Source organism: Tiliqua scincoides, chromosome 15, assembly GCF_035046505.1.
Source record: "Tiliqua scincoides isolate rTilSci1 chromosome 15, rTilSci1.hap2, whole genome shotgun sequence".
Lineage (NCBI taxonomy): Eukaryota > Metazoa > Chordata > Lepidosauria > Squamata > Scincidae > Tiliqua > Tiliqua scincoides.
Window position 1 is genome coordinate 1,044,359 of NC_089835.1, and position 15,677 is coordinate 1,060,035.

The window sequence follows — 15,677 nt, forward strand, 5'->3', positions numbered from 1 at the left end:
CTGGTGAAGACTTGGTCTGAAGATGCTGCCAGTCTGTGTCCAGGTCAGACTCTGCAGGATGCAACTTCCTGTGGTTTTGCTTCCCCAGGTGAGGCTGGGGCAATAAGGTGGCAGTTCTATGCATGCTTACTTGGGAGTAAGCCCCACTGAAGGCAGCATGACTTCCTTCTAAGTAAACATGTATCTGATTGGACTGAAGTCTTTTTAAAAAATTGCTTCTTTATTATACTCTCTCCTAGGGCTTCTGGTTGTGGCTGGAACCACACATGCTTGGCTGCTCTACTGTAGCAGCATCAGTGCTCCTGAGCCCCAGCATGAAACCAATGTTCTGTACTCATCAATTGGTTTAAATTAATCCCCAAGTGAGGCTCTGATTGCCTTCACTGAAACTTTCCCCATTGAAATCAGCAGGGTGTAGAGGCTCCTCACTTGGGCCAGGGTGGGGCAGCAGCCCAGTTGGAGCCTTGGCAGATATGGGCTCCAGGCTTTCCCAAGAGGCACCAGACTTGCCACCCGTGACCTTCTGAGTGACGCCTTGAATGCTGTGACAATCCAAAGAGTGGAGCTGACTCAATGCATTGTGGGCGAATCTACGCCACAGGCTGGTGTGTGAATCAGGGTTAAAATTCCTTATAAGCATGTTTTTTTTTGGGGGGGGTGCATCTTTGGTGGAAAAGAATTACATCTTCCTCCAGGTATGGGCTTGGTGGTCAAGCATTTGTTTGCATACAGAAAGTCACAAGGTGGATCCCAGGTTGGTAATGACCCTTATCTAAAATCTGCTTCCTTTTCAGTGAGTGTTGACAATAGCTACTGTGGAAGGCCCCTTCATTTGATCACATGTATTAGTTAGTCCCTTTTCCTCAAATTCTGTAGTTCTGCCTGCGAGGGAGGTCTGGGCATTCTCAGTGCCCCCTCCATGAAACTACAATTCCCAAGATTCTTTGGGGAAGCCACAGCTGTCAAGCTAGCAAAACTTGGAATGGGTTTGTAAGGTGCATATCCTGTGACTAAACGAACTTGTGTGTGATGCAGGAACATTATATTTCCATTTTCTGAATTCAGTGCAAACCTCATTTTCCCTGTCTTGCTTTCTCCCCCTTTCTTTTTTTTGGGGGGGGGGCTACACCTTGGACGCACCTCAATTCCCAGAAAGCATGCTTGTGAGAGGTTTTAAGCTGAATTACTAGTGTTCAAACACTCATTGGATGTTTCCTCCTTGCTCTATGACAAACGTGCAGATAGTCTCTGTTGAGAGTTTTTGCAGTTGCAAGAGGTGATGCTGGAGTTCAGAGTGATTTACGATGGCTTTTTTGGTTGCGCAGATACTCCTAGATGTGAATGGTGAACATACTTGTGTGAACTTGCTTCAGCAGCGTGTCTGTGTTCAAGGCCAGGCTGAGAAAAAGGAGTAGAGCAGAAATTTTCAACGTTTTTTGTCTGACTAGGTACTAAAATTGTCAAGGCACACCATCAGTTTTTTAAAAATTGACAAGGCACACCATGCTGGTGGTGGTGGGCTCATATCCCCATTGGCTCTACTAACAAATGACCCTCCCCCAGACTCTTGCAGCACACCTGCAGGCCATTCGCAGCACACCAGTGTGCCATGGCACAGTAGTTGAAAATGGCTGGATTAGAGGCTTACAAGGAGGTAAGGCTCTATCCAACCTTTGGAGGGGAACTCTAAATAGCAATGTCTTTGAGCATGTGCAGAGTATCTCCCCTTTGCAATTACAGTAAATTTGTGCAAGCCACCCAGCAGATTTGGGATCCAGGAGAAGGCCAACTGCCTTCATTGGGCATGGATAGTTTGGAGCCCCAGCTGCACTCCAGTGAGAAATCAAGGACTGCATTACTGTCATGTACTTCTGACTCATTATTCCCCGAACTGTGAGCAGAATCCTTTGTGAGCAGCTTTGTAGGCTGTCTGCTACTCTTATATTGATCTTACTGAGTCCTTGAGTCCCACCCTGCAAATTGAGTGTTGTGGTAAGGCAGGAGATGGCATCACCCAGTATCTTGTTTCTGATCGTGGCACTCTTCAATATTCTGGAAGGATATAGCCAGACCACTGATTCATCTAGCAAAGCATTGTTCAGTATGACTGGTGGCTGCTCTTCATGGTCCCAGGTAGCCTCTCGCGGCCCTGTCACCTAGGCACTGAACATCTGATGCTATGTACTGAGTCAGACCCTTGATCAGTGTAGCTCAGCATTCTCAAGCACTGACTGGCAGCATCTCTCTAGGATTTCAGGCAACGTGTCTTTCCCGGCCCTACCTGTTAGGGATTAAATCTGGTTCTTTTCTGTGCAAAGCAGGGAAAGTGTGTGGTAAGAGGCTGAAAATGGATTAATGGGGTTGAGGGATCTTTCCTGACTCTTTTGGTAGTGGGGGTGTCTTGTTGCAAAATGTCTGATTTTCAGCTTTTGAGGGAGGAGAATCAATATGTGAGCAAGCAACTTCACACTAGTTGTGATCCAACCAGTATTGAACAGATATAGTACGAGATGCCAGGAAAATGCACTTTGCACATGTTCAGAGGAACTCTTGTTAATACTTAACATGGAGCAAAACTCTGGTTAGCTTTCATTAAAACCCATGGCTAGCCAAGTACGGTGATTATGTCAACGTAGATGTATCCTTGAAGTCCCCAAAGCTTCTTGCTGATGCAGCCATTTAAAAGTGAAAGTGTGGACTCCCCCAAACACAACTGACTAGGAGTTCAGATACTCAAGCAAATTTAAGATCCGGGTCTCAGTTTGGACATGTGCTTTGACACCATGGAAGGGCCAATATTGGTTTCCAGTAGGAAGGTTTACAAAATCAGGTAGTTCCATGTTCCGTATGAAGCTGCTTCCTACAGCCAGATGCTTGGTTTGTCTCATAGTGATGCCTGCACTGACTGGAAGCAGCTCTGAAAGGTTTCTGACAAGGATTTCCCAGGCCTTCCTGAAGGACCCACAAGGGACTGAACTTGGGACTTCTCGCATGCCCAGCAGGTGTGCTGCTCCTGAGCAATCCGTGTCAGAAGCTGCTGCTTACCACATCAGTCCATTGGTTTTATAGCTCAGCGTTGTTGAGCACTGACCGGCAGCAGCTCTTCAAGGTTTCAGATGGGCAATGGCAGAGCTAGAAGTGTTGCAAAGCACTAAGTTTTGCAGGCGCCTGCACACACAAATGGTCCCTCCCCTTTGGAGCCACTCTGGACAGTGGGAGCAAAATGGAGGTAGAATGCCCCTGTATGCCGCTGCAGACTGGGGGGGGGGTGTCTTTTCCAACCCCACCTGGAGATGCTACCAGAGATTGAATCTGGAGCCTTCTGCATTCATAGCAATTGCTCCACCGTCAAGCTGGAGCCCTTCCCCACATTATTTTTACTATCCCATCTGTTGCTCAGAGTAGGGGTTTTTTGTATGTATGTGCTTTTGAGTAAGATTCTGGATGTAGATGTGCCCGTGGTTGTCTTCTCAGGCATGCTTGTTCCAACCCTGGCATTGTTGCATCTGTAGCAGGCAGATGGTGGTTTTCTCTCCTGGTGGGTCTGCCTGACAGTGCCTTCCTAAGCCTCCTGCAACTCCTCCTCCTAACACCCACCCCCCCCCGCACCCAGATGAGCCTGGTTCTTGTGTCAGCAGGCCTGGCTTGATTCTGTAGCCTCAATTAATTCTGCAGAAACAATCCTCTGATCCCCTTTTTTCTAGCCTGGCTGCCCCCCAGCACAGTAAGTGGGGTGACTGGGAGAAGGGAGAGCATGTGCCATGCTGTTCTCGGGACCTATTCCTTTGCTGCGTGTCCAAGAGGAAAGCATCCCTTTTTCCTTTGTCTTCCACCTCCTGCCTGTCTGATTCCAGCTGGCTCTCTGGTGGACACTCCTGAGGGTGCCGTGGGAGGCTATTGTCCTCTTCCCCCCAGCCCTCCTCGGTCTCCCTCCCCTTGCTAGCTCTGCTAAATCTAACCAGCTCACTCTCCCACTGCTTGTAGCCAGCTGGCTGGGGGGGGGGGGGAGGAGAGAGATTGTGTTGCAAACCAAGCATAAGGATGCTTTCTCTTCCCAGCCCCCCAACCAGGAAAGATTGATCACCATGGTGGCACGTAGTGGATACATATGGGATGCTCTGTTGAGGATAGAGAGGCATCAGCTGCTGTGGGTGGATGGCTCAGTGAATGGAGTTTTATGTCCCCACTTGGCCCCCTGCTCTCTCTCCCTGCCCTGTGTGAGCTTAAAGACTGGTCCCCACATGTGTAGATGCAAGAGCACATACCACGAGCAGCTTATTTTAATATGGGCAACAGGAGAGGCACCTGGAAAAAAAATGAGGGGGTTTCAGAGGGAGCAGAGTGCTCTTTGTAGGGTGGGGGGGAGTGTATTTGTTACATTTTCGAAAGAGAAACGATGGCGCATGTTACACTCATGCACCCACTTCACACATATTTCCCTGGACACATGTCCAGCTGGGTTTGACGGAGTCAGCCACAGCTTTAGCACTGCTGATCTGTTTCAGTGTCCAGTTTATGACTCAGCAATGGGGGCAGGTGTGCATGTGGGCTAATTGCCGGGAGGAGAGGGGGTTGCTTGTTATTGGCTCTCAATCCAATCAGCATGGGGATTAAGTCCTCATGGCATTAAAAGCGCAAGCAGGAGAGGATGGTCATGCGCAGGGTGGGGGAAGCAGTGAGGGAAATTAGTAGAAAGCCCAGTAATTGTGTCTTCATAGCCAGTGTGCCCTGCTCAGTTCAGAGGTGACACGTATGTGCTTGTTTATATATAGGGGTGTTGCAGCTTAAAAAGACTACCTGGAAACCACACCTTTTGGCCTGGTAATCCTCTCTGTCTCCAGTTGTAGAGATAAGGGTAGGTGGTGATTTGGGGGGGGGGGGGAGGTCTTGAAAAACATGCTGTCTGCATGTGTTCAGAGGCACTCTTCACTGTTGTTCAATCTGTTCAGTTGCTGAGCATGGAACATGCTTGGCATGGAACAAAAAGAAGCCCCAGGCTGTCTTGGCCAAAGATCTGGGCTGCAAAGCTGTCATTCCCTGTGCAGAATATTCTAGAAGTGTGCACAGCTGGAACCCGGGGCCTGGATGCTGGGAGAGGAACCATCATTTTACACGTTAACTGCAGCCATCTTTTGAAGAACAGGCCTTTCTGAGAAATGAGCATTCCTGGTTGTTGTTTTTTTTTAAAAAAAGGATTCTAGTCCTCATGCTGGTGGCTGAAAAAGCTCTGAAAGCGCACAGGGTGTGTGTCCCTCCTTCGTTAGTGTTCTTAAGAGTATAAGCTTCCTTCGGCGCCTCGGAGCTAAGAATAAACTGGTGAATTGGCCCATGTAATCTGTGGATTAGCTCCTCTGATGCTCCCTCTATTTGGCACTTGTCCCTGCTGCCAGCCTGGTTCTGCTCTGCCCACTCACCGGTTGTGGCTGCCACCCGGACTTATGGGAAAGGGCCCCTGCTGTCTCCCAGGCTCGGTGATCATGGGGACGGCTTTGACTCTATTTGCCATCCCCTTTCCTGACTGTTACATTAAGAGACCCAGCACAGGTGCGTGTGGAAGGCTGTGTTCACACAAGTAAAGGCTGGCAGGACAGCCTGTTTCCGGAAAAGCCGAGTCCTGCTGCCAGGGCCGGGCTGTCCACAAGACCACGTGCTGCTCCATAGAGTAGTGGTGGCTGTCCGTCATTGCTGCTTCTCTTCCTCCCACTCTGGATTTGAAAAGGGAGCAGGGAGTGGAGCATAACTGGGGAGGAGAAGAGAGTGGTGGGCTAGAGTGTCGAGACTGCTCTTTCCTTCACAGTTCCTCTTCCACACTTTCTTTTTGAATCCAGGAAGTAGCAGCAGGAGGAAGAGAAGCAGCTGGTGCCCCAATGGATAAGGGAGGGGATAGTATTTGGCTGTCAATCTGTCAACCTGTCAATCTGGGGTGATTGACAGGTCCAGCCCAAGTGCCTGAGGTGGGGACCTCAGGCACTTGGGCTGGCCCTGTCAATCACCCCAGATGTCCACAACATCTTTCAAACTGTGTTTTTTTTCCTCACGCTGGCTCTTCCACACTTCTTTCCTTATTCATAAAACATGATCAGTAAAATAATGAACAGGACCCTCTTCTGCCCCTTTGTGCTGGTTTTTCTCCCTGTTAAAGAACTACAGTATTTCTATTCTGAGAATTGACTGGACCATGGGAAGGAGGGAGTGAATTTTGGTGCAGAAGGCTCAGTCCTGATGCCTACAATACTTCTGATGTGTGCAGTCTGCTTCGGAACTGTGAGTTTTGTAGGAGGCTGTATGTATTCAGTGGCAAGGGGAAACAACCCTGCCTTTGTGAGCATTGCACTGTTGCCCCAGCCCTTGGAGAAGACTGATGTCTTAGCACAACTCCAACCTGATAGTGGGTTCCCCGTCTCATCCCCAGTTTCTGGTCTCCGCTGTCCATTGGCTGCACGTTGCCTGCGTCGATTCTGGCTTCCCAGCGGCAGGGTAGCACCACGTCCTGAACCCCCAGAAGGCAGAGCCACGTGACCTGAGCTGGCCTCCTGACCCAGATTTGGCTCTGCATCTAGCCCACGGGCAGTCTGAGTCACTGGGGCTCTGACCCAGATCTCCACGTCAAGGGGCACTGACTGGCGATGGCCAACTGGCCTGGAATAGACCTCCCTGTCGGAGAGTCCGACTGCACGATTTCTGGGGTGGGGTGGGGTGGGGTGGAGACCCACAATGGAAGGAAACCTGGCTCTGGGCTGCAAATGTGTGACACAATACCTTGATTAGGAACAGCCAAGCAGCTGCCAAACTTGTCAAAAGTTGAGGCTGGTTGTTAAGTGTACAACCACAGAAGGGGACAGTGGTGGGGGAGGAGCAAGAAAATTGAGCTGATGGAAAGCCCCTGAACAAGGAATCAGGGTGTGTGTGTTTGAAGACTTGATACCCACAATTTTTCATCTCATGCTACACTGACAAGACACTAAAATTTTAGTGTCCCACCATCAGTTTAGTGTCCCACCATCAGTTTTTGGACAATTGACAAGGTACACCACACTGCTGGGTGGGGCGGGGCAGGGCGGGGCTCACATTCCTCAATGGTCCTACTAATAGCAGAACTAGAACCAATGGGTTCAAACTGCAAGAGAGGAGATTTCGATTAGATATCAGGAAAAAATTCCTGACGGTGAGGGTGGTTCGGTAGTGGAACAGATTGCAGAGGAAGGTGATGGACTCTCCCTCACTGGAGATCTTCAAGCAGAGGCTCCACAAGCAGCTGTTCGAGATGCTCTCAGAGGATTTCCTGCCTAAGGCAGGGGGTTGGACTAGATGACCTATTAGCCCCCTTCCAACTCTATGATTCTATGAAATCACCCTCTCCCAAACTTCCCCAGCACACCTGCGGACCATTTATGACACACTAATGTGCCGTGGCTCACTGGTTGAAAATGGCTGCTCTATATATTTATTATGATACTTGCCAGTTGATTTTCTATGACATCGCAGGGCAAGGGGGAGGTGGTCTATGCCCACCCTAGGGCATTTAGGATGGGGTGGCTTAATAACCCTGAATGCAGTAACCATTTTTCTGTCTCTTTTAAAAAAAAATTTCAGATCCTTGTATGACAAACAACCTCTTCATCGATCATCCAACAGGGGATACTCAGATTCCTTGATGTTCTGGCACTGAGTGGCATCCCAAGTGACAGAAAACGGCTGACTTTGCATGTAAGTGGGGCCTAAACTGGGACGATGTGGGTGCAAGATACTAGGGGGCTTTTGAGTTTCATCTTCATGACAAACCTGTGAGGGGGATTGGGCTGGAAGACCAGCGGCTTGCCCAAAGCCGAATGCCGAGATTTATGAAGAGGAGGGATTTGACTTTGTTTCCTGTGTCCTGAGAAAGTGGGAGCTGTGAAAAGCACATTTTTACAGTGTGGTGAGGCCTCAAATTTCACAATTTACACCCCCCCCCCCATACACAAGAAACTAGAGCTGAGATGTCCAGCTTCTGCGTTCTCAGGAGAGACTCTGTTGTCCAGAAACTAGTCCAGCTGCTGAACTATAGGATGTACGTAGGAAACTGCTGCCTACCAAGTCTGACCTGTGGTCAGTATTGTCAGGTACTGACTAGCAGCAGCCCACCTGGGTTTCAGACAAGAGTCTCTTTCAGTGATCTGAGGATTGAACCTGGACCTTCCGCAGGCAGGCAGGAGCTTGACCATGGAGCCGTGGGGGCTTCTCTCATATTAATATAATCCTGCTAGTTGGTCTACAGGCCAGAGTTGGTCTACAACCCTGGGTCAGCTGATCCCAACTGGACTGGGCAGTCACTCTAGAGGGCGCCCTTACTCCATGAAAGTTATAGTCTTCCTGCCCTGGGGAAAGCAGGGCCACCAAATACACTCCCCAAGCCATGTCAAAGCAGCGCTGAATGCTCAGAGGGGTTTCTGTTCTTCTTTGGGCAATGAATGGCCAGAGGTTTCCTTCCATCCCTATGGTTCTGTGGGTCTTTTGGGTGATGCTGTACAGTTGCAGCCACTACCCTGCTGGCTGCGCTTCAGTGCCTTTCCCAGCTGTCGAAATTCCGCAGCTGCAGCTTTCCTTCTTCACCTCAAATCTGCAGTGGGAGCACACCTTTATCTCCAAGTTGTGCAGCTGTTAAAAGCGCAAGAGCCCTGGTGCAAAAAAGGTAGACACCCTGCTTCTCTCTATTGGTGGGCTGCCCAAATAATACTTAACTCTGGCTTAGTAGTTTCTGAGCATACAAAGTGATCCACATTTATTATCTTGATAAGGTCTGGACTACAACCCTGTAAGCCAGGGCTTCTCGAACTGGGGTGTCACGACGCCCCAGCCTGTGTGCCTTGGACTCTTTCCCCTTAAAGGGCAGGGGGAAGTCAGCGACACAATCCCCAGGATCGTGTCACTAAGGGGGGTGCAGGACTGGCATGCACTTACCAGTCCCTGCTGCAGCCTCCTGGTGGTGCGGGGAGCCCTGCGTGACCCTCCACAGGGCTCCCCATCTCTTAAAAAGTGAAAGCGGAGTGATCATGCTCCATTTCCAGTTTGCACTTGCAAACAGGAGGAAGGGCATAATCGCTCCGCTGTCACTTTCTGAAGCTCGGGGAACCCTGCAGAGGGTCGTGCAGGGCTCCCTGCCACCCTGGAAGAATGCTGCAGGGACTGATAAGTACATGCCAGTCCCTGTGTCCCCCTTGGTGACGTGATCTTGGGGAGCAGCCTTCCCTGCTCCCCCGCAATGACCTACTGTGGTCCTCAAACTCCCTGTGAGTTTGAGAACCGCTGCTGTAAGGTAAGTGTTATAGATCCATACAGCAGACCTGGAAGACTGAGGCTGAGAGGACATGCTTGCCTAAGGCCCCTTGGTGGGCTCCTTGCAGAGACAAGAGTCCAACGAGGGACGTTCTGTTTTGCTACTGAGTCATCCACTGTCTGTCACTCAAAATAGCAGCCTCTGTTTTTCTCACGTAAGCAGCTATAGGTTTGCAGGGACATAGGAAGGCTGGGGGTAAATGAAAAATTGTTTTGAACCAAAAATAGTTGGATTTTGAGTGTTTGATTGTCTAATAAAATCTGGGAAATTTGGGGAAAATTTATTTTGAAAATTTACATTTTGTCGTAATGTCACCATTTTATGGTTCGTTTGCCCAATCAAAACTTGAAAATTCTGCCGAGGAAGTGGGTATTTCCCCGTTAAAACAAATATGTGTACAGTATTTAATTTGTATTTAGTGCATCTTTGAGAGGCTTTCCCCAGAAATCTGTCTTGACCAGTGAGTTGCGTAGACTCTGCTCAAGAGAGCACAGAGCAGGTCGGGGTGAGGCAGAGTGGTGCTAAAAGGCTCTCCATCATCTTGAAGAAGACCAGAGGACAGGAAGCCAGACGGCCAAGGTGCTCCCTGGTGTAAAGTAAACAGCACCGCTGAACCCTTCTGCAGCAGAGTCATGACAAACGAGATCTGTCTAGGAGGAGCGGAAGGGAGCCGTGGATAGAAAGCAGAGCTGTGGAGGCTGTCAGGGAGCTTGGCCTCCAGGGAGAAAGTCCTCGCTTGCTCTTCGGGAGTTCTAGCTGGGTCCCCCTCCCCCAGAAGATGGAGTGGAAAAGGCAGATTCAGTGTTAGGAAAGGGGTAGGAAACGGAACTGCCAGTATTCCAGTGCTCTTCTACAAACTTATGGCTTGGCTACATTTTGGAAAATGGCGTATAGTTCTGGTTACCACATCTTGGGAAACGTCTTTGCAGAGCGGGGAAGGTACCAATGAGGGCATCCAAGATGATCTGAAGGCTGGAGCATTTTCCTTGCAAATTTTTTTGCTAGGGATTTTTTAACTTGTGGGGAAAAAAGGCAATTAAAGGGTGGACACAATTGAGACATAAAATGATGGATAGAGTGGAAGGAGAGAAGGCTTTCTGCCTCTCTGACAACACTAGAAATGTGGATCAACTGATGAATCACATTCATGGGAGATTTAGGATGGGTGACAAGGGACTGCTTCACACATAACTAGCCTGTGGAATTTGCTGCCACAATAAGTATGGAGATGGTTGCTAGCTGGGACGCTTTGAAAGGAGAATGGACAAATCCCTGGAGGGCAGATTATCACAGACTACTGACCATGGTGGCTATGTGGAACCTTCAGCTGCAGTGACAGTCTACCTCACCTGCTGTGGGAAAACAACAGTGGGAGAGGACTGTTCCCTTCATCTCCTGCTTGTGGGAATCTGGCTCCAGCCATGGGCAAAGAGAATGAAAGCAGATGAGTTGATGCTGAGCAGAGGGAGGTGGGAGGGATGGGGGGGCTAGGGTGAGAACATCTGGAGCAGAGAAGGAATCTGTGAGGGCCAAAATCAAGTTTTTGATGGAAAAAATACAATCAAGGAAGGGCTTGATTGCTCATTTTCCACTTGGCACCAGGGAAAGATATTTGGAGACCAGGTGGGTTTGGTTTCCGGAGGCCTTCACTGCCCCCTCTTGCCCCTGCAGGTGGACCCCGACCCAGTTCCAGATGCGCCATGAGTAGCACCTTGTCCCCCACCGATTTCGACAGCCTGGAGATCCAGCAACAGTACAACGACATCAACAACCGCTGGGACGTGGCTGACGAAGACTGGGACAATGAGAACAGCTCGGCTCGGCTTTTTGAGCGCTCCCGCATCAAGGCACTGGCAGGTAAGATGCACCCAGGTGTGGTCAGCTCCAGACCTCCCTGAGGAGATCCACCGAAGGCCAACCCCAGTAGCTTAGTTATAGGGGCTTGGCTACCACCTTTCAAATCATGGCTGCAGAAGGTTTTTCTTACATTCTTTGAAAAAGAAAAGGTTGAAAAGACATTGGGGATCTCTCTGACAGTCAGGGACCTAGAGAGCAGTGGCGTAGCTAGAGGGGGTGCAAAGCAGGGAGCCTAACTGCAGCGTGCAAGGGGCCCCTACCCTGAGAGCCAGGTGAATTCCTCTGTTTTACTCCCCCCCCCTCATATTGGCTCCAAAGGGGGAGGGCCCACTTGCACACTGTGGTCAGGCTCCCTACAAAACTTGGTACTTTGCACCCCCTCTAGCTACACCACTGCTAGAGAGAGTTGTTTATGCCTATCCTCTGATTTTAAAAAAAGCCCATAAGAAAGGAAATGACTACCCTGTTTTCACTCAACCCGCATTTCTCCCCCCACCACCAACCCCCCATACAGATCAAGCTGTTGGACTCATTGGAGTGTAATGGTTGCAGAGAAGGAACATAAAAGTGCTGGCAGCAGCTGCATGGAGAACCGTGTAACTGAAGGAGCCAGTGCCTCAAAGCCTGATGGATGTTGTAGTCCGCAGGCAGTCAGCAGTGTGGCACTGCTTATGTTGCCAATCTGGGACGGTGCAGTTGTTTCTGGGCCCACCACGGCATGCTAGCCCCCCAGTTGTTCCAGAGAAGGCAGCCCTTAGCCAGAGCTATGTGCATTCTACAGGCTTGCAAGCCCATGCATGCTCTTTGGGAAACCTTTTCTTTAATAAGCAAAGGGTCTGCCTGGGGTCACATTGTGAAGGAGATGTAATTTGCTCATCCTTGGTTGCAAATCAAAAAGGGCTTCAGCCACACGGCTCTTGGATTGCATGCAGTTTTATGGATACCCCTAAAAGCTCATCAACTTGCATTGCTCTTTTAATTGTTGTTAACCTGGAAAATGTTTTCCTGCAAGCTTTGTTACTTTCCCCACCACCATCACCTCTGCAGCCCTACGGGGCAGGTCTCTGTTGTTCCCATTCTCCACATAGGGAAAATTGAGGCTCTCTTCCCAAGAAGTTTCAGGGCTTTGGACGCTTTGAACATACTTCTCCCAGATCCAAGCCTGACACTCTCTCCCTGCTAGACCATACAGATTTGTTCCCTGGGGAAACTGAGGCTGGCTGGCAGTGGCTGAGCCTGCCTGGACTTCGGTCCTCAACTCAAAGAACCAAAATCAGGGCTCCCTCTCTTCTATCTCTTCTGCTACTCGGTCTCCTGCACTTTGCTCCTAGGTCTGATGGCCTTGGTTTTCTGTTTACCAAACTCCCTCTCTCTCTTGCTGGGAGGCAACTGTTTGCTTCTACCAGCCATAAATACGTGTTTCCCCACCTCTCCTCCATGCATGCATGCATACCATACAGGACTTGTACTGAGTGTTCCTTCACAGCAGCTTCTGGGTCCAGCCAGTGAATTAAGGACAGTGAACAGAGGAGTGTAGAAAATGCACCTGATTGCAGCCTGTACACCCCAATGCTATCTTTTGTCTCTCTCCTCCCCCAGAGTCTAGGTCCCTTTTTCTTCTCCAAAACAGGGCACAGATGGAATAGAAAAGTCAAGATTTCCTAGTGGTCATACTAGGAACTTGCTTGGCATGGTGGTTAGCAAACAACCCTATACATGTTATGCAGAAGTAAATTCCATTATATTCAATGGGGCTTACTCTCAAGTACATTTGTATCTTTGTATGCGGCCTGACTTGTGAATCAGGGCTTCCCTAAATTTCACTTCTGCCATGAATTTGCTAGATAACCTTGGCTTAGCCTCAACCTTCCCCATCAGCAGTATAGGCCTAAAACACACACACCCGTAGTGTGCAGAGTAAGGCTTGCGTCACGACAGAACAAGCGAAAGCTTCTGCACTGAAAGTGCGTTACAAATATTTAGCATTCATTATTATTTTGCTCACATGTTTATCTGTTCTGGAGATTTGTGTCCCACCTTTCGGCCTCCATAGGGGCCCCTAAGGTAATTCATGTCAATTAAGCTGTATAAAGGCAACAAAAAATATCTGAAAAGGCCTGCTTTCTTTCTTTCTGTCTGTCTTTTATATAGAGCCATCAATGGGCAAAGTAGTTTGGATAATAACAAGCAAGACAGATCCCTGCCCCAAGTAACATACAATCCATAATTTGACACATTTCTATGGCTGTTTGGGGCTGGGTCCTTTAGATGTGTTTTTAAAATGGGGAATTTGAAGACATTAGGTAGCTTTGAGGTTGTGGGATGACAGCTGCAGATTGATTACACAGAACCGGTTCACGGTGTACTGTTTTAAACAAAGATGCACAAGGACAGCGGGCTTGTGATAATGATCCCTTAGTGTTTGTGCAGCATTTCGTGAGCATATCTTTGATGTCATTTTTGCACCCACCTTGTAATTATGCCCATATTGCAGCTGGGGAAGACTGAGGCTGGGCCAGAATGGTGGCCTGCTGACACAAGGTTGGACCTGAGAAAATCCTGGTTCGTAACTCAATCGCTTAGCAGCAATGTGGCACAGGCTGTGTAAGATTGGACCCTGTCTCACTGCCATGTGTAGTGTAGGGCAGTGGTTCTTAAACTGGGGCATCACGATGCCCCAGCCTGAGGGCCCTGGACTCTGCCTCCTTAAGGGGCGGGGAGGAGGCAGTGATATGGTCCCCAGGATCGCATTGCTAAGGTGGGCTGCAGGGACTGGCATGTACTTACAAGTCTTTCATTCATTCATTTTACCTTTATTGGCAGAGGTACTTACCAGCCCCTGCAGCAGCCTCCTAGGGGTGCGGGAAGCCCTGTATAACTCTTTGCAGGGCTCCCCGAGCCTTAGAAAGTGAAAGCAGAGTGATTGCATCCCACTTCCGGTTTTCTATAGCTCCGCTTTCACTTTCTGAAGCTCCGGGAGCCCTGCGGAGTACATGCCAGTCCCTGCGCCCCCCCTAGTGATGCGATCCTGGGGATCGTAGTTACTGCCTCCCCGCCAACCCCGCAAGAACTTAGAGCTGCTGGAAGGGGCTGCTGGTGTAGGGGAACCCAAGCAGTGCACCATAGGTGTGACTTTCTCATTGAGCAGCCGGGCAGGCTGGAAATGCAAGGAAGACATTTAGGGGGCTGCTCACTCCTACTAACTCAGCACAAGGTGGAACTTAGCTGGAAGTTCCCCACTGAAATGAAGGGGAGCTGGGGAAGAGCCTGGGAGCCAGGTCTCCCTGCCTGTTTCACTTCCCTTTGTCTTAATCCAGTGGGCTGATTTTTCCCACCCTCTTGATGGCAGGACATGCTGTATTTGCACATACCCTGCCATTTCCACATGAATACTTTTTTGTCAAGTGTTAACTGGCTTACTAAGGGCTTTGCAGAACGCATGGAAGCGCCACCATCCATTGCAGGCGTGTATGTTGTTGGCAACCTTCAGTCCCGAAAGACTAAGGTATCCTCTCTGAAAGGTGGTTCTGGAACAGCGTCTAGTGTGGCTGAAAAGGCCAATCCGGGAGTGACAATCCCTTCCACGCTGGGAGCAAGTGCAGTCTGTCCCTGGTCTGTCTCCCTGGCTATGGGCCTTCCTCTTTGCCTCAAGTCTGTTGGCCAAGTATCTCTTTATACTGGGAGAGGCTGTGCTGCACAGCCTGCCTCCAAGTGGGACGCTCAGAGGCCAAGGTTTCCCACCTGTTGAGGTCCACTCCTAAGGCCTACAGATCCCTCTTGCAGATGTCCTTGTATCGCAGCTGTGGTCTACCTGTAGGGCGCTTTCCTTGCACGAGTTCTCCATAGAGGAGGCCCAACCCAAATGAAACACTCTGTAAGCAGCAAGCTTCCAAATCCAACAGGATTCTTCATCAGGCTTAGATGGTGAGCCAAAGAAGTCGGGTGGGGTGAGAGAAAACAGTGAGGACAAGTTGTTGGCTGCCCAACCATCTGCAATGGCAGAATCAAAAGATGCAAGTGTAGAGGTCCTTGCAGATTTATATCAGCCTCCCAAAGGTGTGAGGCAGTTTCAGTGCCCTCACAGGGCTGTGCAGCCAAAAGAAATAAGCCATTGGCAGACCTGCCCCTCCCCCCATGTTCTGGAAACATGCACACAAAAGTAGCATTTTATATTTTTCAAAGCCTGAAACACATTTATGGTGTCACAGGAAACTTTGAATCAGTTGACACCAAATGGGTTCCAAATCTACTCGTGTCTACTCAGAAGTCAGTCCCATTGCAGTCAATGGGATTTACTCCCAGGTAAGCAGATCTAGGGTTGCAGCCCTCTTGCAAGCAGGGATTTCATCTCTGCAAAGTAGAGTCTGAATTCTCAGTTTGGAAAGCCCTCCTGGGTGACCTTCTTGCCATGTTCTCAGAGGCACAAAACCTTTGACCACAGATGCCTGCCTCTACTCTAGGTAAAGTGTCCTGTTTACTTTCAGTGGCCTTTCAGCTACTCGGT

The 15,677-nt window shown here is 49.5% G+C and overlaps 1 protein-coding gene across 2 annotated transcripts in view; it reads left to right on the forward strand.

Annotated features, from left to right (window-relative positions):
* The first annotated feature begins 11,016 nt into the window (after nucleotides 1-11,016).
* Nucleotides 11,017-15,677, forward strand: part of SPTBN2 (spectrin beta, non-erythrocytic 2) — a 66,520-nt gene continuing 61,859 nt past the window's right edge. For both annotated transcript variants that reach the window (XM_066610365.1, XM_066610366.1), the window contains exon 1: nucleotides 11,017-11,173. In XM_066610365.1, coding sequence (XP_066466462.1) covers nucleotides 11,017-11,173 — 157 coding nt within the window. The remainder of the gene's footprint in view (nucleotides 11,174-15,677) is intronic.